Raw genomic sequence first — 27,227 nt, forward strand, 5'->3', positions numbered from 1 at the left:
AAAATAACATAGGTGACGGCTCATAGTGACGCCTGTCATCTTTTACGTACATAAATGACGGATTTTTGTTTGTTATTTTTCTGTTTTAATCAATGACGATGTATAAGTGACGGGTGTGATACCCGTCAATTTAGGAAAATGACGCACGTGACTGGTGACCTTTTATTAAGTAGTGTATTCCACTCGATCAAAACCGGTGGCGACTCACTTCCCCAGCTGTTGTTCCAAAGCAACACCATTTGCCTGGCGACGACGCGAGGGAGGGAGCCTGCAAGTGTTCCTACCATGTTTGGAATCTCTGCTTTAATTACTACTAGCTCGAAAATAAAATATTTATCGGCGGCCTCCTCCGCCTCCGCCTCCACTCCACTTCCCCGCTGCGCCCTTTTTAACCGCTTTTTAAAGCTCCCCCCGGCCTCCCCTGCCTTCTTGCTTCCACCACTGCGCTGCCACGAGAGCAGGCGGCCGGAGGCGGAGGTGGCCTAGGCGTAGGCATGGCCCTGGCCGACGCCACCGCGTTCCCCTACGGGCTGCGCGTCCTCGTCGTGGACGACGACCCGACCTGGCTCAACATCCTCGAGAAGATGCTCAGGAAGTGTTCCTACGAAGGTTGGAATCTCTGCTTTACTAGCTCCCTGGTTCTTCAGCTTGATGGATGAGTTGGATTGGGAACAGGAAGGGTGGGAGATCACGTGCTCCGCTCACTCACCCACGCTTAGTGTTCGTTGAAATTACGCTGTGAATGATATGTGACATCCCGCGCCTGTGTTGCGAGTACGTTCGGATACGTAGTATAGTAGTCTCCTTTCGCCAACCCCTTGCTGGTTCAGGTTCAGGTGGGGATAAAGGTTCTTGATTAAGGTGATTGGTTGCTTATTAGGTTCTTCGGGGAGTTTCCTTATACAGATATACTGTGACACATCAGTTTTCCCACTTTTGGGTTTCTTTTATCTGCTTGTTTTTGCCCGCATGCGAGTACAGGTGAAGTAATCGTGATTGCTCAAACAGGAGGTATTTCTGCCTTGGATATAGTTTTTCAAATCGTGTGGCACCAACTTTATGAGTATCGGCCTAATCCATTAGTTTGTTCCTTTCTTGTGGTGAACTATGGAGCAACAGAGGCATTTTAAACCTGCTTCACTACGAAGTTATCTTTATTTAGTTACTATTTTAGATCGATGGCTTGTGTATCTGTAAAGCACTAAGTTCCACCTGGGTGTAATTTAAGCACTAGACTTTAGAAATATATTTTGTGCCTCACCTTCTTACTTTACAGTGCTGCAGGGTGCAGACTGTTTATTTGCTATATTTTTATGGCACCATAACTGGTTTAGAACAAGTTTTCAATAACTTACTCAACAAGCGTAGCATATTTGGTTTTGACGGACAATTTTATTTCATTTGGACAAAAAATTTTAGTCTGTTTGGCAGACCTATTAGTATTGAATGGTCTGTATTTTTTAAGAAGCTTTATTGCTATTAATAATCCAGTACTATCTGTCGCACTTTCAACCAAAAGCATTGTGCATGCATGCATCCTTATTTATGATTTATAATCAAGAATCATCCTGTACTGAAGAAGTTATTTCCCTGCAGTCACCACATGCAGTTTAGCCGGTGTTGCTCTCCAAATTCTACGAGAGAGGAGAAACAAGTTTGACATCGTAATAAGTGATGTCAACATGCCTGACATGGATGGTTTCAAGCTCCTCGAGCACATTGAACTCGAGATGGATCTTCCTGTTATAAGTCAGTATTCAACACCAAAATCTGTCTTCCTGCAAGTTTCAGAGAACATATAAATATCAACATGTTCTCCTTGTTTGAATATCTATTCTCAAAATACAAAATTGTTCCAATCTGTTTTCACAGTGATGTCCATCGATGGAGAAACAAGTAGGGTGATGAAAGGTATCCAGCATGGTGCTTGTGACTATCTTCTCAAGCCTGTTCGAATGAAGGAACTTAGGAACATCTGGCAACACGTGTGTAGGAAGAAAACTCATGAGGTGAAAGAGATCGAAGGTAATGGCAGCTGTGACGATCTCCAAATATTTAGAAACGATTGTGAAGGATTGGAAGAGAGGGGCCTATTTATGAGAGCTGACTCTGATACCATGAGTAAGAGAAAAGATGTCGATAAGGCTGCTGACTCTCCAAATAATTAGATTGTTTTGTTAAGAGGCTACTGAAGTTCCTTCAGGGTACATGTGGTAGGATCACGATGGGTACAAAAGGTTTCCTTTTGCTGCTAGTTATGTTGTGACACCCCGGCTCAGGGCTTAATAGAATACTCATACCAACAAGTTGCAACTTCTTTTTTGGAAGCCGGTCTCTAAAGAACTCCGAGGTTAAGCGTGCTTGGCTCGGAGAAATTTGGGGATGGGTGACCGACCGGGAAGTTCTTTCCGGGTGCGCACGAGTGAGGACTAAGTGTGCAGAAAAGACTGGTGTTGGTCTGTGAGGGCAGTCTATGTCCTAGAAAGCTGCCAGATGTAAGCGGGCCCGGCCTCGGGGAGGCGGGACGTTACATATGTACTCCTTAATCATTTTTTTTGTACACATCATGATTTTAGAGTGTTCCATGCTTTAAGCATTCGCTGTAGTTTTGAGGCATTGCAGCTATCTAAACTAACCATGCTGCTGAAACAATTCTGGTTCAGACCATAGTCACAAAGTTTCTGGGTCGACCGGGTCGAGGAACAGGGTCGAGAGTCGAGGGTCGTCACTTTATAAAATTGTGGTACGAAGGGGTATACCTCTATGGAACGATAAATTATTATGTGGAACGCGAATCTGATTTATTCGGGTCGATATCTTCAGGTCGATGCGTCTTTAAAAAGACAAAAACTATATATATATATATATATATATATATATATATATATATATATATATATATATATATATATGCTACTAATGAAGAAACTAATCTGCACAAGCATATAAGAAACATACAAAATAGTACATCTAAATCATACTACACGTACTCAGCTTATTATCTAACAAAAACCACATCAATCCGCTATCAATAACCTTCTTATCCCAATTAAATCTGCTAGCAATGGGGCTACGACCCCTCTCAAACCGGGACGCGATCCAACCTTGAATGGGACACTGACCCTCTTTGACCCCGACCCTTGAATCGGAACGGCGTTCCCGGGTCGTGGGACGAGGCATCGACCCCGAATTCTGTGACTATGGTTCAGACTCTCCGAAACACTGCAGTTTGCCTCTCCCTCCATCTCTCATTGCTTGCTCACAGTGGCAAAAGGAGGAATGTATAGGGAGTGGTTCATTTGGACACGTTTACCGTGGTTTTAACAGGTACAGTACACCTCTCTCTCTCTCTCTGTGTGTGTTATGTGTTGCATGCCTTAAAAACCAAGTGTAGAGACATTCATAAATTTTCTATGATCGACAATGCAGTGAGCATGGGCAGTTTTGTGCGATTAAGGAGGTATTAGTTGTTTTGAATGATCCACGCTCAAATGAACAGCTCAAGCAATTAAATCAGGTACTTGTTACACCTTGTGTGTGTGTACACCTAGTTTCCATTTTATGAGTATTTGTATCTCTTTTTGATTGACTGACTAAAGTGGTTTTATTTTTTGTATTGATAGGAAATATGTTTACTTAAGCTATTCTCGCACCCAAACATTGTTCAATACTATGGAAGTATTTTGGTAAGTTATATTTGACACGCCATTGCATTTGTCGCTGTGCAGCCATGCTTTCAAACATGTTTTTCCTTTGTCATGTTTCTTGTTGCATGGACAATGTTTTACTGGATCCATTTTATGATCTAGTGAGGTCATTTTTTGTAAATAATTAAATATAAATATCTCTCTTTATTCGCAAAAAATAAGTGTGAACTCATAAATAACTTATGGACCCCCCCTACTGTTTTTTGAAACCCATTTTAAAATAGATGTTAGTAAATTCTCCAAAAAAGGACTTTCAAAATATTTATTACTTTTCTTTAAATATCTTTTCTCGAACACGCAGGAGAGCTGCGCATCTTTGTATTAAGAGAGGAAAAAAGTCCAATAACATTCCCATCACCTTACCTTGGACTAGAGTAAGGGATGTAACTGAAACATACACCAGACTATTACAAAACAAATGAAATAAAGGGACCTGACCAATACTAGACCTCTTCTAATTAGCAACTATAGAACTCCCTTGGCTCAGGGCAGCAAGCCCTTTGGCGCCAGAGATTTGCCATAGGTGACATTCATCTTTAAAGCTTTGAAGAGCTCCCTGCAAATTTGGTGTTGTTCCATCAAAGACACAGGCATTTCTGTGTTTCCAAATAACCCATGCACCCAGGATCACAAGTGAATTGAACCCCTTTCGTAGATGTTTTTGTAGTTTCTTCCAAGACTTCTTTCACCAGTCTGTAAATGAGCTATCTGTGTGTCTAGGTACTAATTGGGAAAGGTTCAGGGACTGGAGAATGCTGAACCAAAACTGGCGGGCGAACACACACGTAGTGAGCAAGTGTTGGACTGTCTCTTCTTCTTGGTCACACAGCGGGCAACAATCAGGGTGAGGGATCCCTCTTTTTTGCAAGTGATCAGCTGTCCAACATCGGTTACGAATGGCCAGCCAAACAAAGGTTTTACATTTGCTGGGAGCCCAAGATTTCCAAAGCCGTTTCCATGGCTCAAAGCCCACAGATCCAGCAAAGAAAGCTCTGTACGCAGATCTGGAGGAAAAAAGTCCTGAGGCTTCAAACTTCCAGTGATGGATATCTTCAGTGTCCTGTAGTACAACATCAGTGAGCACATCCCAAAGTTCCAAGTATTCGACAAGACCCAGCCAGCCAAGAGCTCCACGAATATCCGATACCCAAGTTAGGTCAAGCAAAGCCTCCCTCACTGTCCTTGATTTTCTTAATCTTGCTGGTATGCACTTGAAAACATTAGGTGCTAAGTTTTCAATGCAGCAGCCATGTAACCAGCGATCTGTCCAGAACAAAGTGTCATGCCCATTACCAACTGTAGTGAAAACTGACACGGTGAACAAAGCAGCAGTGTTGGGGTGGACTGGGATCTCAAGGCCAGCCCAAGGGCGATCCGGCTTCGTTTTCTCAAACCAAAGCCAACGCATTTGTAGCGCCCAACCCATTATTTCAAGATTATGAATTTCCAAGCCTCCCAAATCTATAGGTCTCATAACCTTTTCCCAAGCCACCAAGCAGCTGCCACCATTGATTTCCTTTCTTCCTTTCCACAAAAAACTCTTCCCGATTTTGTCCACTGCTCGGATAAACCATTTGGGGACTCTGATGGCGATCAGTAGGTAAATAGGGATGGCAGTGATAACATAACGCACCAAAACAGCTCGACCAACCAAGCTCATTAAAGGAGCCTTCCAACCAGGAAGCTTAATGGCAATCTTCTCTATCCAGATCAGTAGATCACTTCTTCGCAGCTTTCTGTCTGAAATTGGTAGACCTAAATAAGTAGTGGGAAAGGAGGTTGTACTGCACTGAAGGGTACTGTTCACAACCTCTGCAACTTCACCATCACAATGAATCGGAATCACACAGCTTTTTTGTAGGTTTGTTCGCAGCCCTGATGCCTCCTCAAATACTTGCAATAGATTCTTAGTAATCTGCAGATCATCTTCTTCTGATCTAATAAAAAGTGCTACATCATCTGCATACAAAGATAACCGCTGACCAGTAGAGTGGAGAGGTAGGAGCAGACCTTCCGCTTCAGCTTTCATGAATAAACTGTTTAGGACATCCATGACCAAGATGAACAGCATGGGGGAAAGTGGGTCTCCCTGCCGGAGCCCTCGTTGATGAGTAATGAAATCTCTCGGCTCTCCATTTAGAAGCACCTGAGTTGAGGCTGAGTGAAGGAGATTAGAGACGAGATTACGCCAAACAGCTCCAAAACCCAAATGTGCCAAAATCTCTAAAAGGAAAGGCCAATCTACTAAATCAAAGGCCTTGGAAATATCTAATTTCAGAAAAAGACTTGAGATTTTGCGCCTATGTAGGATCTTGATGGTCTGTTGCACAAGCATATAGTTATCATGTATGCACCTGCCTCTTGTGAATGCACTCTGATTTGTGGCGACCAATTTGTCAAGATAAGGAGCCAAACGATTTGCCATCATCTTGGTGACAAGCTTTGCGAAACTATGCACAAGGCTAATGGGGCGATAATCCTTGGCTTCCACTGCATCAGGCTTCTTGGGAATCAGCGTAAGAAAAGCTGAATTCAGCAATTTTAGCTTCCTTGTGTCACCTTGCTGTAGACTGATGATTGCTGCCATAAAATCAGCTTTGATAATTGGCCAACAGGACTTGTAGAAACGTCCTGTAAAGCCATCCGGCCCAGGAGCTCGATCTGCCGGGAGTGATCTGATTGTTGCCCAGACCTCTTCTTCTGAGAAAGGCGCTTCCAGCTCAGATAGATCAATGCCTGCTCTGTGAAAGGCAGCAAGCTCAAGTGTTAAATCCCTGGATCTTGCCATACCCAACAAATTATCAAAGTGCTCAAAGAGTATCTAGTGTTTATCTTCTTGGGCAGTGGCTACCCGATCGCCATCGATCAGTTTGGAGATGAAGTTTTTCCGCTTTCGGAAGCTAGCTTGCTTGTGGAAAAAGGACGTGTTCGCATCCCCATCTTTTAGATAGCGAACCCGTGAGCGTAGCCGAGCGATCGTTCTTTCAAGGGAGGCCAGCACTAAGCAGTGTTTCTTTAGTTCACACTGCAGCCAGTTCTCCTGTCTAGACAGATGCCGGTGATCCTGTGCAATCTCCAGATGATGCAGGACATGGCGAGCGAGAGCAAGCTGCGTTTTTACATGACCAGTTTGTTTTTGACTCCAAGACTGTAAGGCTTTTGTGAGACGTTTCAGTTTGATGGATACTCTTTCTAGGGGGCAGCAGCACTGAACAGGCAGGTCCCAAGATTGTTGCACTGTCTCATGAAAACTCGGTAGTTTCGTCCAAAAACTCTCAAAATGAAATCTCTTTTCCCTCTGATTCCTTCTCTGAGACCTAAAATCAGCGGGCAATGATCCGACATTTCAGTGGCATGACTTTGCAAAATGTTCTCTGAATAAATGTCCTCCCAATCATTAGTACAGAGTACTCGATCTAGCTTCACCAGAGTAGGGGAATCCCTCTCGTTTGACCATGTATAACGTCTGCCAAGTAGGGGGATCTCCTTTAATTCCATCTCATTCACAAATCGACGAAATCTTCCCATCATCGCTTGATTGACATTCTCGTTGTTTTTGTCCTCAGAGCAGTAAATCATGTTGAAATCTCCAGCCAACATCCAAGGCCCAGGGCAGTATGCTCGTACCTCTCGTAATTCATCCAAGAAGGCTACTTTATCTGCATCACGCTGAGGGCCATAGACCCCTGTGAACCACCAAGGAGGGTCATTGCTGCTACTGAACAGAACTGACACAGAGTGGCCATGCACCCGGTGATGATCTACTGTGAAAGTCCCCTCTCTCCAAGCCACCAGGATCCCACCTCTAGTTTGTTGTGCTGGTAAATACACAAAGTTAATGAATTCCTGGCCAAGAAAGGATGACACATCTCGTGCAGAAATATGTGACAACTTTGTTTCTTGAAGGCAAATCACTTCTGGTCTAGATTCATCAACCACTTTCCTCAGGTTATCCCTCCTTGCTTTGTCATTCAGACCACGTACATTCCAAATGAGGATACTAGTTCTATCCATTGGGTTAATTCTAGAACACAAGACTAGTCCCCGAAAGTACCCATCAACCCACAATTACAGGAGCAACTGCCACCCGTATTTGATCCTCGGGTGGGACTTCCCATCCAAAAAGGGCCGATAGCGCAGCTAGGTGATCCTGCCCCAGGAGATGGTTATAAGATTTCGTATAACGATCAAGTGCTTCATCGGAGATCCGTCCTTCCTCATCAGTTAGGCCAAGTTTTCTGCACACCGTAGAGGCCGAAACTCTATCTGTTTCAGGAGGAAGTTTAGCAATTCGGCGGCTGCGGCGTGGTAGGCTGACAGGACCTGCTGTTTTGGCTCTTCTCTTCCGAACGACGGGTGCAGGCACCAGAGCTTCCACTGGTTTTGAAACCTTGCTGATGAATTCAGCTGCTGGAGTTGGCGTTGGGGCAGTTTTCCTTGGCGTCCGGGTGTAGACTATCAGGTTGTCCGGAAGTACTCTCTGTAAAAACTCCATGCCCACCGTGGTCGCAGGTGTGCTAATAGACGAGCATGCCCCCTCGACGGCCGCACCCGCGATATTCGCAGGGGCCGGAGGTGCATTCTCACAAGCCGAGCGCCCGACGGTGGAGAGAGGGGTAACCGGAGATGGTTCTGGTGCCGCAATGCAAGTGGTCGGGGAAGAAGTACCCGGCAGGGCCCCCGCAGCGACCGCGGAGGCTGGCGCAGGAGGAGAGGTCGCCTCCAAAGAAGCCGCCACAGAGGTGGTTGCCGGAGGTGGGTTCATCTGAGTAACGGGCGGCAGCGTAGTAATCCCCGAGGCCGCACGACGCGCATCCACCGGCGTCACTGCGCAGGCCGAGGACGCAGGCATTGTCGAAGGGGCAGCCTTGGAGATCGGGCTCGGGGGGGATCCATACGACGTAACGACCCCAAGCTGTGGGCCCGGCAGAGCAGTTAAGATCCCCGGAGATGGGGGGAACGCTTCAGGAACGGGGGAGAAGGCCGAGACGTCCGCAGTCGCAGGGTCATCAAGGAAGGCTAGCTCTCCCGCTGCGGCAACATCGTGCCCAACGCCAGCATGCGCGGCAACATCGTGCATCGCGTCCGCAGCCGCCAGCGAACCAAGGACATCAAATCCCCCAAGCACAGGACACGAGACGTCACCGTGGACCGAGCCCGAGCACCCGGTGGCCCGTGGGCCCAGCCGCGAATGCACCGGAGCGCGTTGGGTCCCATCTGATGGAGCAGACCCGTCACAATTCGCCGGCGCCGGGGAAAAAGCCGAAGGAGACTGCCGTTGGTGCCAACGAAGGTGGCCATCCTCATCAGCTGGCGGAGGGTAGGGCGGGCTACCACTCTGCGACGACAGATCGCCGATCCGCTTAGCGGTAATTTGAACAGGGTAGACAAGAGTGCGTTGTTCGTGCACCTCCCCCCCAATTGCCGGCTCCGGGATCTCGAGGTCCATCACCGGTGGAATGTCCTTCGGGCTAGAACACCAGGCGACCAGATGAAGAGTTTCTCTTTGTCTATCCGTCCCGGGAAGAAGGCCGCAAGGTAGACAGTAGTCACTGAGAAGCTGTGAAGCAGTATCCATATCCCATGCATGCGCCGGAATACCACGGAGCTCGATCTCCATAGCAGAGGGGAGATTCCCTGCCGCAGAGAACAAGAAACGCGACCAGCGCTTGACATGGAGACGCCCAGTAGAGATGATCAGCGGCCTTCCATCGTTGAAAATTCTGGACGCCGATAGCTCATCCGGTGAGATCAAGAGTAGGCTAGCAGGACCCAAGGGGAGGAGGGACAGCAAGCGTTCCTCGATCTCGAACCGCTGAGCGATAGCAGGAAGGATGGAGTCGAAAAGGCCGCCAGGATTGTCAGCGACCACCGAGATGACGAGGGCTCGTCCGGCCAATTCTTCCTCCCGCGGAGCGATGACGCTCGAACGCTGAATCACACGACGTGGCCTCTGAGAATGGCCAGCGTTAGTGATCAGGTGATCATCGTCGCTCGAAGCAGGGGAGGGGAGAACGCCTGGGGCAGGGGAGTTGGAAGATGGCTTGTCGCGGCCTCCACGACGCGTACGTTTGCGAGTTCGTCGCCGTCACTGTTCAGGGGCATCGTCGTTGCCCTGAGCGTTCGGCGCAGCCGCAGTTAGGGTGTCCATCGGGACAGACGTCGCCGCCGCCGTAGACGAAGGCGCCACCGGCCGCCACACCGGCCTGGGCGGAGCCGTGGACGAAGGTGCCGCGCGTCGAGCAGGGCAGACGTAGGATTTATGGCCCGTTTTGTGGCAAATGAAGCACCGAGTGCGCGATACGCAAGACGCCGCCCGGTGCCGCGAGGGAGAAGCAGTTGAAGCACTTCCCTCGGAGGTCGACCGGAACGGGTCGAGGGGGTCGCCGTTCGGCGCGTCGTGCAGCCAGGCGCGTCTTCCGGCTAACCGCAGTCACCCATCCATCGGCGTCTGGCTCCACAGTAGACGACCGGCGCGGAGCACTCTGCACCACAATGCGAGGTCCGGAACCGCGAGGAGGGCTCAGCGGGGACAACGCCCTTGGCGCCGGCGGTGATGCGCGCACGGCGACACCTTGCAGCAGCGCCTCCTTGAAGGATAACGGAGTAGCACGGCCGGATTTTCCGGTGGGTGGCGTGTCGCGGTCCCAACGCTGGGCTTTGCTGCTACCCGAGGGTGTTCCCCGCACCGGAGAGGAGGTGAGGGTGGCCGCCGGACTCGGAGTGAGCGTCGGCGAGAGAAGAGTGGCCGCCGGGTCCGCGGTGAACGTCGACGGGAGGCTGGTGGGAGGTGCGGCGGTGTCGGGGAGGGGAGAGTGCGAGGGAGGCGGAAGGGTCTCCATCTGATTTGGAAAAGCTTCTTTTTTCTTTAAATATCATAATGAGCTATGTGTTTGGTCGTGCATACATGATTATGTGGTCTATATGATGACATACATCGTGCATGTACACCTTGAGTTAGCTTTTTCCATATAAACAATGACAAAATTGGGTAATTTAGAAGCTCATATACATCAATACTTTTGAGATATATTTTATAATGACAGAGGTAGGTAATTTAGATGCAGATGTAGGAGGCTAGGAGCTACTTTTTTATTTTTAATGATGGAGAAGGTGGATAATTTAGATGCAAATTTAGAGGGCTATATTAGATTATTTTTTTATAATGGCATACGTGGGTAGTTTAATAGGGTGTCACTTTAGACTATTTTCATAATCGTAGGTAATTTAGATATAGATTAGGGGGTACTTGCTATTCCTGCACTGGAAAAGTTATTTTTTTTAAAAATTTTTTATTTTGAAACGGAATAGACTCCAATGGCTATTATTATTAGTGATGATTAGAGTCTACTGAATGCATGGCAAGATGTTTCTAATTCTTATGGGGATTTGTAGGATTTATCTGTTTTCTAGCAGCATGGTGGCTCCAAAAGGAATCTCTAATTAATAAGAAGAAGATATGTGAGGGAAACATTCTGCCCATGGAAGCATGTAACTGCATATTTGTGATTTAAAGGATACTTGATTGACGCACTAATTAGGAGGGCATAGAGTTGATAGTAGTATTATTTTCATTTAGGTGTTCATAAATCAGTAGAATATTGTGAGTGTGCAATATCTCTTGGCATAATCCATCACATGTACGAGTGAGGTCTAAATGGCATGCAAGAAAGAAGAGTAGATAATGTCTCTTTATGTGTGCTTCTGTTTGGTTCAAATTTTTGTTGTTCTTCACTCGCATTTTGCTTGGGCTTTAATCTTTGCATTATGCTTCAGTGAGCTCAAGAGTTAGTTTGCTGGTTTTACTTTTAAGGTTCAGTGTTATCAGACATTTTCTAGTTTCACTGCAAATTAGTTGGGCATGGTTTGCCTTTCTAATAGTGTATGTTTCTGTACAGACCAATGCTGCGCTTTCAATTTATATGGAATATGTTTCAGAGGGTTCAATTCATGTGTTACTTGGCAAGCATGGCCCATTTAAGGAATCTCTGATTCGCAATTACACGGCACAAATTCTCTCTGGTCTTGCTTACTTGCATGAGAGGAGACATATTCACAGGTCCTATACATTGTCTAAAACTGTTTGCTTATTCCATATATAGCACAAATACAATAATCATTTCATATTGATTTTATGGCAGAGATATTAAAGGAGCGAACATACTTGTGGGCTCTAACGGGATAGTCAAACTTGCTGACTTTGGTGTGGCTAAGCATGTATGCAGTTTTTCCTTTCCATCATTCAGTTTCCCTCCTGTGTCTATAGCTGTGGTTCCATTATCCTAAGATTTAGCCTGTCTTTGAGGAGTGGATGAGTATACTACTTATTTTCTCTTCTGAAATACTCTCGACCCACTGTACAAACCACATTAAGTCCTGTCTAAAAGAGTACTAGTTTGTTTATAAGTGCAGTTGAAGTTAATATTTCTCTGTTGTAATAGCATTAATGTAATTTTCTTATAAGGCATAAAGGCACTTACAAATTTCTTATAGAACTGTGTATCCCCCTAATTCTTCTCACATAAGAATGAAAGAAACACTTTTACAGACCAGTTTTAGATAGTTAGTAGTGCCTTTGCTCTGCTGTGCTGGGCAGCTTAAAGATCCTTACAAACGAAGAGTTTCATTGCCTTTGCGTTGTGATGAACTTGTGTGCATAAGTGTTCTTTTTTTTTCTTGAAAGACCTGTGTGCATAAGTTACCAGCATATAGCGCGAGTTTTGTTTTCCTTTTCAAACCCCTTCATTTCATCACTTATGTTGAAGCAGATATCAACTTTGACAGAAGCACACACTTCCAACATAGGAACACCATATTGGATGGCTCCAGAGGTGAGCTGTTTATAACACTACATGCCCTCGTTGTCACAATCTAGTAATCTACCCTATATCTGTGAGAGTGAGTAAATTCTTATCATCGTTGGAACCCTGCAGGTTATAGTGAGTAAATACAGCGGTAAAGGCTATAATCTACCTGCTGACATTTGGAGCTTGGGATGTACTGTTGTTGAAATGGCAACGGGAAAGCACCCCTTGCATGGGTTCGAGGCGGTATGTTCTCGCTCGGCAGCTGCTATATATAACCGTTATGAGTGATGCTGAGTCTTCTCTGATCTTATCTTGCAGGTAGCAGCAATGTTCAAGATTGCCACAGATACATATGAACCTGAAATCCCGGACAACTTGTCAGATGAAGGGAAAGATTTCTTGCTGCAGTGCTTGCAACGCGACCCAAGATCTCGTCCCACTGCGACTCTGTTGAAGGATCACCCTTTTGTTCGGGACTACCGTGCTGAGTTGAGCCTTCAAAACCCAGAGCTTTACTGGGAAACAAGGTTTTATTAGCAGTCAATGGAATCGTTTTGGCCATAACTTGTTCAAAACAAAACCGGATGTTACCGCTACCAGCCTGTAGTTACCTGAACATTTCAAAACAAACATATGGCCATAAATAAATTTGGAATGAATTTGTCCTGAGGATCATGCCGAAGCCCTCTCTTTTTTGTTTGGAAACTCTGTCACAACTCACAACCCTCTTTGAGATGGAGAAGCGTTGCTGTTAGCATTCGCTGCTGCTGATAAAAAAAAATAGGACAAGGATATCGCGCGACCCGTCACGATTACGAGGGATAGCGCGATCCCTCTGACCCGCTAAACCATCAAACTGTGTTATTATTTTTTCACCCACTTTCTATATCTTTTTAATCACAAGAGGACAAAAGATGTCGCTTTCACCGGGAAACAACTGGGAGAAAATGACACCCATCCGGATTCTTTTTTCTTACATGCAACTTGTTTTAAAAAATGTTTTATCTTTTTCATACGATCTCCGTTTTAAATACCGATTGCACCATTGTATTCTACACGATGATACGAACAAAACTAGATCCCACTTGCATATATTTTAAAGATATTTTGAACTAGTAGCAATTTATGTATAAATATAAGTTTTATATTATTGAAGAAGTTGCTACAATATACATATATAATATTGAAGGGGTTGCTACAGTACGTATATATAAGTTGCTAATGTGTATATAATATTAACTTAGATGCATATACATAAGTTGATATTATACACATATTAGCAACTTATATGTGTATATCATAGCAATTTTTTCGATAAACGCAAAGCTCAATTTTACACATAAGTTGCTACTATTATAAAATATTTTCAAAATATATACAAGTGGGATCTAATTTTGTTTGTCTTATTACGTAGAACACAATGGTGCAATCGATACTCAAAACGGAGCTCTTACGATAAAGATACAATATTTTTAATAGACAAATTTTATTTGAAAAAGGAGGGAAGAAGAGAGACTTAAGAGCATCTCCAACAGGTTCTTTAAAAGAGACATGATAGGTAAAACTAGAAAAAAGGCAGTGAAATCACGATGCAACAGACTCGCTATCTCACCAGCTTCGCTATCTCGCTCGGAATCCCTCCGCCCTCATGAGGCATACATGCCAAGCCGTTCCGACTCGCCATCTGCTCCTCCCCCCGCGCATTCCTTCGTTCCCGCCCACGCGCTCCAGCGCCCTCAACGTCCTGCCGTCCTGAGCCATCGCCGTGATGTCCCACGGCCAGCCTCCGCCGCTCCTCCCTGCCAGTGCGGCCAGTCCCTGCCGCTCCTCCCTGTTGGCCTGCCTGACGGAGGTACACCAGGGTGCCTTCCCGCCGAGTAGTTATCTCCCGACTGAGTACCTACTCGGCCGGACCACTCGGCACGATATCCGGTGGACAGGCACTCGGCTGGATGTCGGAAGGTTCCTCCGAGGATCAGGATCAAGGCACGGATACGGATTCCGGATATCTAGAGATCTTAACCGACCTGATTCCATGTAACAACCCGAGTAGATATCCTAATTTATTTGTAACCCACGACACCTGGCCTATAAAGGCGCCGTGAGGGGACCCATAGAAAACGGATCATTCTTTCATCGTCGTCTAGCTCATACAATACACAAAACACAGGACGTAGGGTATTACGCTTCCAAGCGGCCCGAACCTGTCTAAACCCCAGCGTCATCGCGCAACCATCTAACTCTTGGCTCCAGAATCCCCCCTTCACCTACAAATCTACCGCCGAGCATACCCCTGGTGGACTTGCCGGATAAGCAATCCGACAGTTGGCGCGCCAGGTAGGAAAGATTTCTCAGGAGTCCTTGCAGCGAGTTCGATGGCATCAAGATCCGGCGTCTTCTTCTCTGCCAGTGTCAGCATCCAGATGCAGGCCGCTGCCAGATTTTCTGTCACCTTCGGTAGTTTCCCGAAAACTACGATTCTCAGGAACCCACCCACCATCCCCTCGAGCACCGAGAGCGGCAATTCTACAAGCGTCGGATCCGATCTGACGGCGCAAAGCTCCATCGTTCGTCGAGTTTCCGAACTTGACATCAATGATCCTCCGATCGTTCGCCCCAGGGCAACACGCCGCTCTGTCATCTCTAACGCCGATCTTATCTCCGGGATAGATCGCGTTACCAGATCCATTGCCGAGTGCATTCAAGTCGGCGAGAACGTGCTGGGTCTTCCAGGCAATCTGGCCTCCGCGCCCTATGGTCTCAACAACAACTCGGCGATGTACTCGGATCAAGTCCGAGTACGCATGGGCAATCTCCGCATCACCGAGTTGGATCAGTCCGATTCTGAACAGATCCGATCTGATTCGCCTTCACATCCTGAGGCCAAATATCAGGTCGCCGTTTACACCCTCCCGCCCAACCGCAACACGCCCGACGGCCGGCGCCAGATCTCTGCTATCTCCCTCGACTCCGAGTCCTACGACGGCGAGGACGATCAACATCGAACAGATCGCCTTCGCTGCAACACTCTCCGTGCCGAGCGCCAGGCCAATGATGAGGCCATCCACCTGGCCGAAGACGACCTCGACGCCCACGAACGTCGCAACCCCCGGGTTGCACCACCACGCGGATCTCCACCAAGACCCAAGAACCTCGAGAACGAGTTCATCCTGGACTACGACGGCCATGAAGTCTTCGCTACGCCATCTGCAAACATGGCCGCCGTATTCTAGGTATTCGAGAATCTTCCTCAAACTCCTGAGATTGCAAAAGCCTGTGCTCGTCTCCATGTTGCAGCAGCCCAGACTCAGGGTCTGAGGAAGGAGTACTCCAACTACCGGGCGCAATCGAGCTCCAACCGCTCGGTACGCTCCCATCGCCGGGACGAGGAGGTCGACCAGCCGGATCTTCGCGCCCGCCTCGACCGTCGTGATCTGCGACCCCGCATCAACAACCGGCATTGCGAGCGGGACGATGCCGAGCGGGAGCGACGTCGCCGCTACGACGAGGAGTACGGAGTATCCGGCGCCAACCGCTACAACCGCGATCATCAACCCCGCGTGTAAGGATCACCGGGGTGTCCGACCCTAGAGGGAGAGGGGGTGAATAGTGTCGCTAATCGCTTTCTATCCTAGGGCTCAATCTATTTGCATGAGATAAACCTAACACGTCCTACACATGCTAGTTATGACTAAGGTTTATCTATGCTACTCTCTACTTACCCCTAAAAGACTTGCAACCTATAGCCAATCTTAATCAAACTAGCTAGGAAAGTAAAGGTACGCAAGATAGAGTAAATGCGGAAATGTAATACGGTAAGTAAAGAGGTAAGGGAGAGAATATGCAAACTCCCGAGAGGACACGGTGATGTAACGTGGTTCGGCACAAAAGCCTACGTCCACGGGACACCGATGCTCTTCCGATCACCGTCTTGCACTACACCACCAAGGCGCTGCCGGCAAGTAAAGGCAAGTGCACACAAGACACCGAGTCTCGTGCACCGCCACCGTCTCTCTCGGTCACCCGGCCGAAATCCACTACGGAGCTTCTCCACCAAGGAGGGGGTCTCCTCTTCCCCAGCACAAAGTGTCGTTGCCTCTCCACACCAAGTCGGAGGGTCACACGACGGATCACAAGATGCTTGCCGCAGCAAGGCTTTCACTCAAGCTAGTTCTCTCAAGAACTAAACCTAAACAAGCACTAAGCACTCTCACAAGTGTGCTTAAGCCTATATGATGTACAATGAAGCTCTATGGTGGTTGGAGAGGTTCTTCAAGTGTAGTATGCTTCCTTAGTCTCCAGCACTCTCCAGCAACATCAAATGAGCCGTGGGGTGGCATATATATAGCCCAACCCTCCAAAATAGCCGTTGGAAAAAGGCTGACAAAAAGCGCTATCACTGGTTAAACCAATGCTCCCATTTTTGTCATCACCGGTTTAACCGGTGAATGCATTTTCCAACTAGCCATTATACTTCAACGGCTACCTCAATCGACCGACGTAATCAACCGATGCAGCGTCGATTTAACCGGTGAGTGTAGTTGCTGAAAAACTAACTCTCTGGACAACTGCACCAATGTATTCAACTTTCCTGGTGTCGGTTCAACCGGTGTTACCAAAATTCCCAGACGTGCTCCAAGTCAATGCACCGACGTATGCAATTTTCTTAGCGTCGGTTCAACTGGTGTACTCTGCTGATTTGGCCTTCTCTGAGTCCGTTGCACCGGTGAGTACAATTTCCCTATCGTCGGTTTAACCGGTGATAGTAAATTGTCTCTGTCTTGATTTCTTTGACTTGGTTTTCTTCACGGTCTCTTCGATTCTTGTCCTTTGGAACGAAGAGCTTTCAGGCCCTTCGGGCCTTGCTACGCCTATCTTCTCTTTGTCATCACTTGAACCTAAAAGCCTGAGAATGGTCATCTTAACAATCATATTAGTCCAAGTGTTGTGTTGTCTATATCAATCACCAAAACATTATATTGAAATATGGCATGAGAGGCCATTTTCGCTACACCGCGGCAACGACTACAACCCGGCCGACGATCTCGATGGCTTCTCCGCCTTCTCCGACAGGTTGCGAGCCATCCAGTGGCCCGCGACCTTCAAGCCGGTTGGCATCGAGAAGTTCGATGGCGAGTCTGACCCCAAGACGTGGCTGCGCACCTACTCCATTGCCATCCGAGCTGCCAACAGCAACAACGACATCATGGCGGCATACTTCCCGGTCATGATGAGCCGCCAGGCTCTTAACTGGCTGGAAGCTCTCCCTACCGACTCAGTCAACAGTTTGCAGGATCTCTGCACCGCCTTCATCCAGTACTACCAGGCAGCCTGCCTGGGTCCCAAAACCAGATGGGATCTGGCTAGTGTCACCCAGCAACCTTCCGAGTCCCTACAGGACTACATCAAGAGGTACTTTGCTAACCGTAACACCATTACGGAGGTTGATGACAGGGACGTGATCCACCACTTCCACCAAGTCCTCCATAGCATCGAACTATGGAGGAAGATGTTCGAGAGCAACCCTAAGACCATCTCTGACATGATGGTCGTCGTCAACAAGCATGCTGACATGGAAGACGCCAAGCGCGCCCACCGTCGTCACAAGGATCGCCATGACCCTGTCGATCGTCCTCGCCAGAGGGACGATGACTCGGCACGACCAAGTGGCGATCGACCACCCCGGCACAACAAGAACCGCGACTGCGCCGAGTCGTCCAAGGCCCAGGAGCGCAAGCGCGGCCCCGACAACATTGTCGCCATCACCGATCGACCTCAGCAACGCACCGCCCTCAACCAGGAGGAGCTCGATAGGCTCCTCGATGCCAAATGCTCATGGCATAAGGATGCCAACCACATGGAGCGTGAATTCCATGCTCTCTCCAACAGCGTCGCCCCAGAAGAGCCCAAGCACCCCAGACTGGACGACTGCGATAGGCCGGGTAGCTCCAGAGGCTCCCGTGGCCGCGGCCGCAGAAACTGCTCGCCCAGGCGAGACGAGGAAGACGAACAAGACAACAGCTCACCCGGCACCTTCCAGGAAGCAGATCGGGTGGTCAACTTCATCTTTGGAGGCTCAAGCGCGCCATCCTGCCGGCGCAGGATCAAGCTCCAAAACCGTGACGTCAACTCGGTGTTCAGGCACCCAGTTAAACCCCTCCTCTGGTCAGAGATCCCGATCACCTTCGACCGGCGCGACCACTGAGTACATCTTCCCAGGCCGGGTGCTTACCCTTTTGTGTAAACCCGGTGATCTGCCAGATCCAGGGTGCTCATCGATGGTGGCAGTGCTCTCAACATCATCTTCGCCACGACCCTAGAGGACATAGGCTTCGACATGACCAAGCTGGTCCCCTCCGACCAGGCCTTCTACGGCATCATCCCGGGTGCCGGGTCGACTCCGGTCAGCAAGGTCACCCTTCCGGTCACCTTCGGCACTCGAGAAAACTATAGAACCGAGTCCATCATCTTCGAGGTGGCCTCATTTGAGACTTCCTACCACGCCATACTTGGGAGACCAGCTCTCGCCAAGTTCATGGTGATCCCAAATCATACGTATCTTCTCTTGAAGATGCCGGCTCCGAACGGAGTCCTTTCCATCCGAGGTGACATCCAGACGTCCCACTCTTGTGAGACGGAGAACATCAACACCGTCGAAGCCATGGAGAGGGCCAGCAACCAGGCTCTAATCGCTCAGGCAGAAAAGGACCTCGTGAAAGACCAACTCCAGATACCTACCAACGACTCGGCGTCCGGGTCCCAGCTGCACCCGGACAGCCAGACGAAGGCCATCGTCCTCAGGGACAAGCAGCCCGACAATACTGCCTTGATCGGGATCGAGCTCAGTTCTACATAGGAACTCGTGCTCACCTCCTTCCTCTGCACCAATTGGGACATCTTCGCATGGAAGCCCTTCGACATGCCTTGCGTTCCGAGGGAGGAGGCTAAGCACTCCTTGGATCTCAACAAAAAGGCACGACTCGTCAAGGAACGGCTGCGTCACTTCGCTCAAGATCGGAAGGAGGCTATTAGGGTAGAGGTAACCCGGCTCCTAGCCGCTGGTTTTATCGGAGAAGTCACACATCCATAATGGCTGGCAGACCCAGTCCTTTCGGCGTATCGACTAGGTTGTCGACTCAACAGCCGGGTGCGCACTCCTCTATTTTCTCGACTCCTACTCAGGTTACCATCAGAACGCCTTGAAGAAATCGGATCAAGACAAGACCTCCTTCATCACGCCAATTGGGGCGTACTGCTACAACACCATGACATTCGGCCTCAAGAACGCGGGTGCCACATACCAGAAGTCCATCTAGAAATGCCTCCAGGGGCAGATCAGGCGCAACGCTGAAGCCTACATAGATGACGTCGTCATCAAAACAAGGTTCAATGATCAGTTCATTGCCGACCTTGCCGAAACATTTGAAAATCTCAGGAGATTCAAATGGAAGATAAACCCCACCAAGTGCGTCTTTGGCGTCTCGTCCGGAAAACTACTCGACTTCATCGTAAGCAGTCGGGGCATCGAGGCCAACCCAACTAAGATCAACGCTCTCAGGTTCATGAAGCCACCTAGGTGCAAGAAGGATCTGATGAAGCTTACAGGTTGCATGGCTGCCTTGAGCCGGTTCATCAGCCGGCTCGGCGACAAAGGCCTACCCTTCTTCAAACTTCTCAGGAAGTTTGACAAGTTCAAGTGGAATGAGGAAGCTACTGTAGCCTTCCAACAGCTTAAAGATTTCCTTACAACTCCACACGTCCTCACAGCTCCAGAAGATGGGGAGACCCTGCTCCTCTACATTGCGGCAACCACCCATGTGGTTAGCACCGCCCTGGTCGGCGAACGAGATGAACCAGGCCACGTCTACAAGGTACAACGACACGTCTACTTCATCAGTGAAGTACTCGGCGAGTCCAAGCTACGCTACCCCCAAGTGCAAAAGCTCCTCTATGCGATTCTCATCACGTCAAGGAAGCTGCGGCACTACTTCCAGGTGTACAAGATCAGGGTGGTCTCCTCCTTCCCACTCGGCGACATACTACACAACAGAGACACCAACGGCCGAGTCGTCAAGTGGTCGGTGGAACTCGGGGCCCTTTCCATCGAGTTTGCCCCCCGCTCCACCATCAAATCACAAGTCCTGGCTGACTTCATCGCCGAATGGACGGAGATTCAAGACCCCCCACCCGATGAACGACCCGAGCATTGGGTCATGTACTTCGATGGCGTCCTCAACCTTGACAGCACCGGCGCAGGCATCCTCTTCATCTCTCCGAGAGGTGAGCAGCTAAAATACGTCTGCAGCTACTCTTCAAGGCCACTAACAATGCAGCCGAGTACGAGGCCCTCATCCACGGTCTCCGCATCACTTCCTCCCTTGGCATCAAGCGGCTACTCGCCTACGGCGTCTCCAAAGTCGTCATACAACAAGTCAACAAGGACTGGGAGTGCTCCCAGGAGAAGATGGACACCTACTGCAAGGAGATACACAAGATCGAGTCCCACTTCTACGGCCTTGAATTCCACCACGTCCTCCGCGACTACAACGTGGCAGCTGACGTACTCTCCAAGCTGGGCTCCAAGTAGGCTCGTACCAGCTAGAGTCTTCGTACAGGCTCTCAACTCTCCCACAATCAAGATTGAAGAGGAGCCTCCAACAAAGCCTGACCTAGCGCCAGCCCTAGGCCAGGAAGTATTTGTCGCTGATCTAGATTGGCGAGCTCCGATCCTCGATTTCATCATCAACAACAAGTCCTACCCGAAGGACAAGGAGCACGAGTGACTCGCCCGCCGAGCCGCAAACTACGTCGTCATCGGAACCGAGTTGTTCAGGCACTCAGCCTCCTTAGGGACACTTTCCAAGTGCATCTCCCAACAGGATGGAGTCCGACTCCTTGGCGAGATCCACTCGGGAATCTGTGGAAACCACGCAGGATCGTCAACCCTGGTTGGCAAAGCTTTCAGATCGGGCTTCTACTGGCCGACGGCCATGGCCGACGCCTAAGTCATCGTCAGACGATGTCTCGGGTGTCAGTTCTTCTCCAAACAGTAGCACGTCCTGGCTCAGGCCTTGCGGACGATCTGTCCATCTTGGATATTTGCCTGCTGGGGACTCGACTCGATGGGACCGCTCAAAGCGGCACAAGGCGGCTTTACCCATATATTTGTCGCCATCGATAAGTTCACAAAGTGGATTGAGGTTAAGCCAGTTTCATCTACGTCAGCAGCCAAGGAAGCCGAGTTCATCGAAGAAATTACACACAGGTTCGGAGTGCCCAACGGGATCATCCCCGACTCGGGCTCCTCCTTCATCGGATCCGAGTTCTGAGACTTCTGCCAGGACAGCTGCATCGACGTGTACTATGCCTCCGTGGCTCACCCAAGGTGTAACGGCCAGGTGGAATGTGCCAACGGCTTGATCCTCTAGGGGATCAAAACCAGAATATTCGATCCGATCGAAAAGTATGACTCCAAATGGATCCAAGAACTACCCAGAGTAGTATGGGGGCTGCGCACGTAGAGAAGTCGGGCCACCGGCTACTCCCCCTTCTTCATGGTCTACGGTTCTGAGGCTATCCTCCTGATGGATATTGCCTTTGGTGCCCCGCACACCCAGAACTACGACCAAGGCAAAGCCGAAACCACTCGGAGAACCGATCTCGACTCGGCTGAGGAGCACCGTCTCACGGCAGCCCTCCAACACGCCCGATACGAGCAACAGCTCCGTCGTTATCACGACAAAAACGTCCAGCACCGCGAGTTTAACGTCGGCGATCTGGTACTCCGCCGGGTCCAGACCCTCGGAAGCAAGCTAACTTCCCCATAGGAAGGCCCCTTCATCGTGAGCAGCGTAGTTGTCTCAGGGACCTACAGGCTCCAACGCGAAGATGGGACAGACATGGGCAACCCATGGAACATCGAACACCTTCGTCGTTTCTACCTGTAGAAGAATACTAAACAAAGCTATGTACTCGACCCATCAGTTATTAATAAAGTTCAAAGTTTTTAATTATTTGCATCTATCTTACCTCCCCCTTGATTCGTTCAGCACGCCCGGGGGTTGCGCGTCGGCCAGCCCGACTCGCCCAAGCCTACTCAGCGTAGGCACCCCCAACGTAACCGGCTATTGCGAGAACAACCCAGCTAGTCATGGAACTGCCCTGCGTCACCTGTTACCAACTGCGTGCTTGATGACCAGCTCTCAACCCGACGCGTAAAGGCACATCGCAGGGTCGTCTTTCCTAACTAATCGGCTAACTCTGTAACTACTCGGATTACGGAATAAAACATACTTCAACCTTGCAAATTTATTTACATACAAAATAAATATTGTTCCTGGCCATTTACTGACCATCTTTCTCTCAGCTCGCGCAGCTACAGGTTGAGGTCGGCCACCACGCGCTCCGCGATCGGCCGGGCACTGGAGAGGTAGTCCGCCCAGGCGAGGTCGGAGGTGTCCGGTGCCATCCCGTCCCCCTTTCGGCTTCAAGTCGGCCTCCGGGAAGTGGGACTTCACGAGTCCCGGGGTGATCTGGATTGCGTCCTCAGTGACTTTCTTGACGAAGCCCTCCAGTCGCCCCCACACCACCTCCAGTCGCGCACTGAGATCCTCCGCCAAAGCCGTGCCGTCCGGCTCGAAGGCGGCAAGGATGGCGTTCACCTTCTCGGTGAACCGCTCCATGTCATCCTGTGCCTCGGCCAGCCGAGCCTCCGCGCTTGACAAACAGATCAAAATTCAACTCTGCAGGAGTTCGGCCAATAGAAAGCAGGGTGGTTTCCGAACCATACCTTCGCGCGCCCGTCGCTCTAGGCAGAGCTTGTCCTGGACAGCTCCTTCCCGTGCCTCGGCGCCCTCCCGGCTCTTTTGCAGCTCGGCATTGGCCTTGGTGCAGGCCTCCAGCTCGTGCTTCAGGGCGCAGACTTCTTTCTCTAGTCCTAAAAGGGTACCTATTAGCCCGAACGCGAAAGAGTCGGCATAGAACGTGGCACGTTCCTTACCGCGCTTCTCCTCCGCGAGCGCCTTCTCGGCCTCCGCCTGCTGCTTCTCCAGCAAGCGGTTCTGCGTCTCTAGCTCCTCCACCCAGAGCTTCAACTGCTAGAGTCAGCCGTCAGCGGCCGGCGCCTCTTGCAGCTTCATGGTGGCCTGCCGGCTCAGGCTGGCCAAGGCCTGATGACGAAAGCCACGTCAACATACAAGCAGACTCCAACAGTTCACACAACAAAGGGAAAAAACACTCACCTCAACCGACTCCACCGCTCGACGTGCGGCGGCCTGAAGCTCTTCCACCAACCCGGTCACCACGTCACGTCCGGCCTCTTGCTGCTCTGTAGGGAGGGCCCCCGGTGACCCCTGGTCCCGATTGGCTGGGAACAGCTCCCTGCCCGGGCTCTCAGGTGGCAGACTTCGTGGCGATGCGGGTGGTGTCCGCACCTCCCCCACCGACGCCGCCTTCTCAGCCTCCACGACCACTTCCTTCTCCACCTCCTGCGCATCCGCAAGGCAGGCGCGGATCCTGGGTTGACTGCTCACTGACACGAGAGATTTAGCCGCCTCGACCTTGGCGGCCTCATCAGCGGACTCCTCCGCCATCCTCTTCACGCCGCTGAGCGGCGCCTTCCTGCAAAACTCAAAGTTTTGCCAGATAAGAACAAAATCTTGGACAAGAATAGGATACAAAGGCGACAAGTTCAAGAATCACTTACCCCCCTCTGCGGCGTACGTTGAATGACAGTTTCAGTGGCGCAGGCGGTGGCTGTGATCGGCCCGCGGTCATAGGAGACCCGATGCCCCCCATCCGCGTCAGCCCCAGGGCTGCTTCGCCCTCCTTCATTCAGGTGGCACCGCCAGATGATTGGGGGGTGTCTTCCGCCCCCACCTCCTCGCTTCCTGTTGGCGCTCATTAAGTACCCATTTTGTTATACAATTAGGAGAGGTTTTGGTAAATTCTTCGGGATGATTCATGTACTAACCCGCCACTTGGCACCCGAACTTGACCGTTTTCGATTTTGTCCTAGATTTTGGAGCATGTTGTATTTTGGCAGGAAATTGGACATTTTCGGAGATGTTTCCACGAGACCCATGATCACGCAATAACACGAAGGAAGACAAAGGCCAAAGCCCAAGCAAAGGACCAAAGGCCATGACGACTAGAAGCCCGTTCATGCACATACACCCTCCAATGAAGCCCAAAGGACAAAGCCCACAAGATGAGATCGAGATACTTTGGGGCTAAGCAAATCAAATAGAGATTTAAGGAAGGATTCTCTATCCTATCCTTTCCCTTGAAGAAATCTCGAAGATAACGACATCCAACGGGGTGCAATCGTGAAAGGTATAAACTCTAGAAGACTCCAGAAGACTTGGGGAGAAAGGAGGATGCGAGGCGGCGAGAAAATGGGCCAGGCCGGCCGGCCTGGGCCCATTGAGCCGGCCGGCCCAGGCCCTTTCCAGGGAGTCTCGGCCTCCCCTTCGACCTAGGGTTTCCTGAGGCTATTTAAAGACCCCTCCCACAGGCTCACGCAGAGATCATTCGGGGAGACGACGTCAAGGAGCAGAATCATTTAGACACAAGAGAAAGGCGACATCGGAGGCCTCATCGTCCCTCGGCGCCGCTGCAAGTTGGAGAACAGCAAGGGATCCATCACTTGCCGGAGATTTAATCACCATGATCGACTACGCTTCGCCTAGCTTCATGGGGTAAAGTCCTCGTTTGTTCATGGGGTTGTAAGGAGATCTTGAGTTGTAATTGCCGAATCTTTTATGAGATTGATCTATCACGATTCTTGTTGATGGTGCTTTGATGCTTAATAGTTTGCGACTTGGCTTTGGGTTTGCTTTGCTCTTGCATGGTTTACTTAGATTACATCAACTATCGTGTTCTTGTTGATTCATTACTAATTATCCTCGTGTAGTGACAGTATGCGGGAGGGAAAGGTTTTGATCTTGGAACACACCTTTGGTAGATTAGATCCATTCTTCGTTGCTTGGCGATTACATCTCTAGTGATCCTAGACCCTATGGACAAATGCTCTTCATATCTTGTGCACACACCTATCATTGCTCACTAGTCTAGATTAGATTAGATTGGTTAGATTAGATCTATTTCACACTCAATCACTCAATATAGATCTTTTACCAACATCATTAGTGCTTAGTTAAGCATAGTATTACACTTGTTTCGTGGATTGATAAACCTTGGGGAAATACTCTAAGGGAAAAGCTACACGATCCGTGCGCTTGCGGTACGTAAATTGGCGCTCTAAGGAGCGTCAACACTTCATGACCTCGAGGCCGCGGCAAGGTCCCCCCCTCGGTGGGGCCCCCTCACACTGGCCTTGGAGGCCGAGACCTTCCTCACGGCCTACCTCATCTTGCGCCGCGCCGACGCGGGCAGGTGAGGAGGAGCAGTGGCCCCTGTCACTTCAACATCCGACTCATCCCCGACGGACAAATTGGATGACATCTCAAGATCCGCCGCCTCCGGCTCCTTCAGATTGGCCGGGGCGACGGTGTTCTTCCCAAATATCCTCCTCTGGCAGGGGAGCAGGGGACCAGTACTCCAACACTTTCGCCTGCAAGAAAGAAGACATTCCGAGTTGATTACAACCCAACGGGTGCGCTACATACGGAAAGCGAGACAGAACAACACGGAAACAAAAGCAGAACAACTCTAAAATAGAAAAAGAACAACTCGGGAAATACATAATACTTACGGCCCTGGTCGGCCGCTTCAAGCAATGTGCCTTCGGGCACCCTTTGTCATGGATCGCCCCTTGCATCGTGCGGGTGACCTGGTTCGAAGCTTCATCCCGGGGAACTTTGCGGTTCTGCCCCTGGGTCGGGTCTTGGCGACCCCAGTACTCGAAGCCGGGGTGCACCTTGTCCTGAATCGGCTGCACCAGCCGCTTACTGAAGGACAAGGCCACCACGGCACCTGTCCGCCCCTGGGCCGACAGGCCGACGATCTCGTTGAGGAGGAGCGTCGCCTGGACCATCTCCTCCTCGGTTGACAACTCTTCCCAGCACGTGCGGTACTCTGGCGCGCGGCGGCCCGAGCAGGCAGACAAGGAGCCGGGTTCGACACCACGAACCACTCCTTGTTCCACCCCTTGTTACTGTCAAAGAGTTCCTTGGCCGGATACGAACGGCCCTGGCGCAGAGAGAAGGTGGCGCCGCCCACCATGTTGCAGCGGGCGTTCGATGGGTACCCCTTCAGGTGGTACAATGCCCGCCACAAATTGAAGTGGGGGGTGATGCCCAGGTACGCCTTTCACAGATGGATGAAGATCGCAATTTGCGCAACAGAATTTGGCTTGAGATGCGTTACCTCAAGCCCGTAGAAGAAAAGGAGCCCGCGGAAGAAGGCCCCCACGGGCAAGGCGAAGCCCTTCTCACAGAAGGACCGGAAGACCACTGTCTCCGTGCGGTCCTCCATCGGGAAGTCCTCCCCTTAGCAGCACTTCCACCCAGAGATCTCCTTCTCGGGGAGGAGGCCGCGCTCCACCAGATCTTGGATGTCCTCCTCCCGTAGGGTGCTTGGCACCCACGCCTCCGAAGGCGGCGGCACATCGCCGGCGCTCCCCGACGCGGAGGAGGAAGACTTCGGCAAGACACTAGCCATTCCGGGTGGCTGCGTGTGGATCGGATCTGCAGAAGGATGGAGAAGAGATGGGTAGCAACAAGGAGGCAAGAGGGTGAGTTCTAGAAGGCTG

General features: G+C 50.1%; 1 protein-coding gene across 1 annotated transcript; it reads left to right on the forward strand.

Moving 5' to 3' along the window:
- Nucleotides 1-305: 305 nt before the first annotated feature.
- On the forward strand, nucleotides 306-13,189 carry LOC120699953 (mitogen-activated protein kinase kinase kinase 3-like). Its single transcript, XM_039984065.1, has 11 exons — nucleotides 306-609; nucleotides 1,597-1,749; nucleotides 1,873-2,025; nucleotides 3,210-3,327; nucleotides 3,430-3,517; nucleotides 3,624-3,686; nucleotides 11,606-11,766; nucleotides 11,849-11,924; nucleotides 12,476-12,538; nucleotides 12,641-12,757; nucleotides 12,833-13,189. Exons 1-11 carry the CDS (start codon nucleotides 495-497, stop codon nucleotides 13,049-13,051), a joined length of 1,326 nt encoding a protein of 441 aa, XP_039839999.1. The 5' UTR covers nucleotides 306-494; the 3' UTR covers nucleotides 13,052-13,189.
- The last annotated feature ends 14,038 nt before the right edge of the window (nucleotides 13,190-27,227 follow it).

The sequence above is a fragment of the Panicum virgatum genome, chromosome 3K (genome assembly GCF_016808335.1).
Source record: "Panicum virgatum strain AP13 chromosome 3K, P.virgatum_v5, whole genome shotgun sequence".
NCBI classification, from domain to species: domain Eukaryota; kingdom Viridiplantae; phylum Streptophyta; class Magnoliopsida; order Poales; family Poaceae; genus Panicum; species Panicum virgatum.

What these genes read in the sequence shown, in the direction of transcription:
- LOC120699953 (XM_039984065.1), top strand. Translation starts at nt 495, where the DNA reads ATGGCCCTGGCCGACGCCACCGCGTTCCCCTACGGGCTGCGCGTCCTC. An exon ending in GATGGATCTTCCTGTTATAA is followed by an intron (nt 1,750 to 1,872) that starts GTCAGTATTCAA and finishes CTGTTTTCACAG; the next exon opens with TGATGTCCATCGATGGAGAA. An exon ending in AGCTCAAGCAATTAAATCAG is followed by an intron (nt 3,518 to 3,623) that starts GTACTTGTTACA and finishes TTGTATTGATAG; the next exon opens with GAAATATGTTTACTTAAGCT.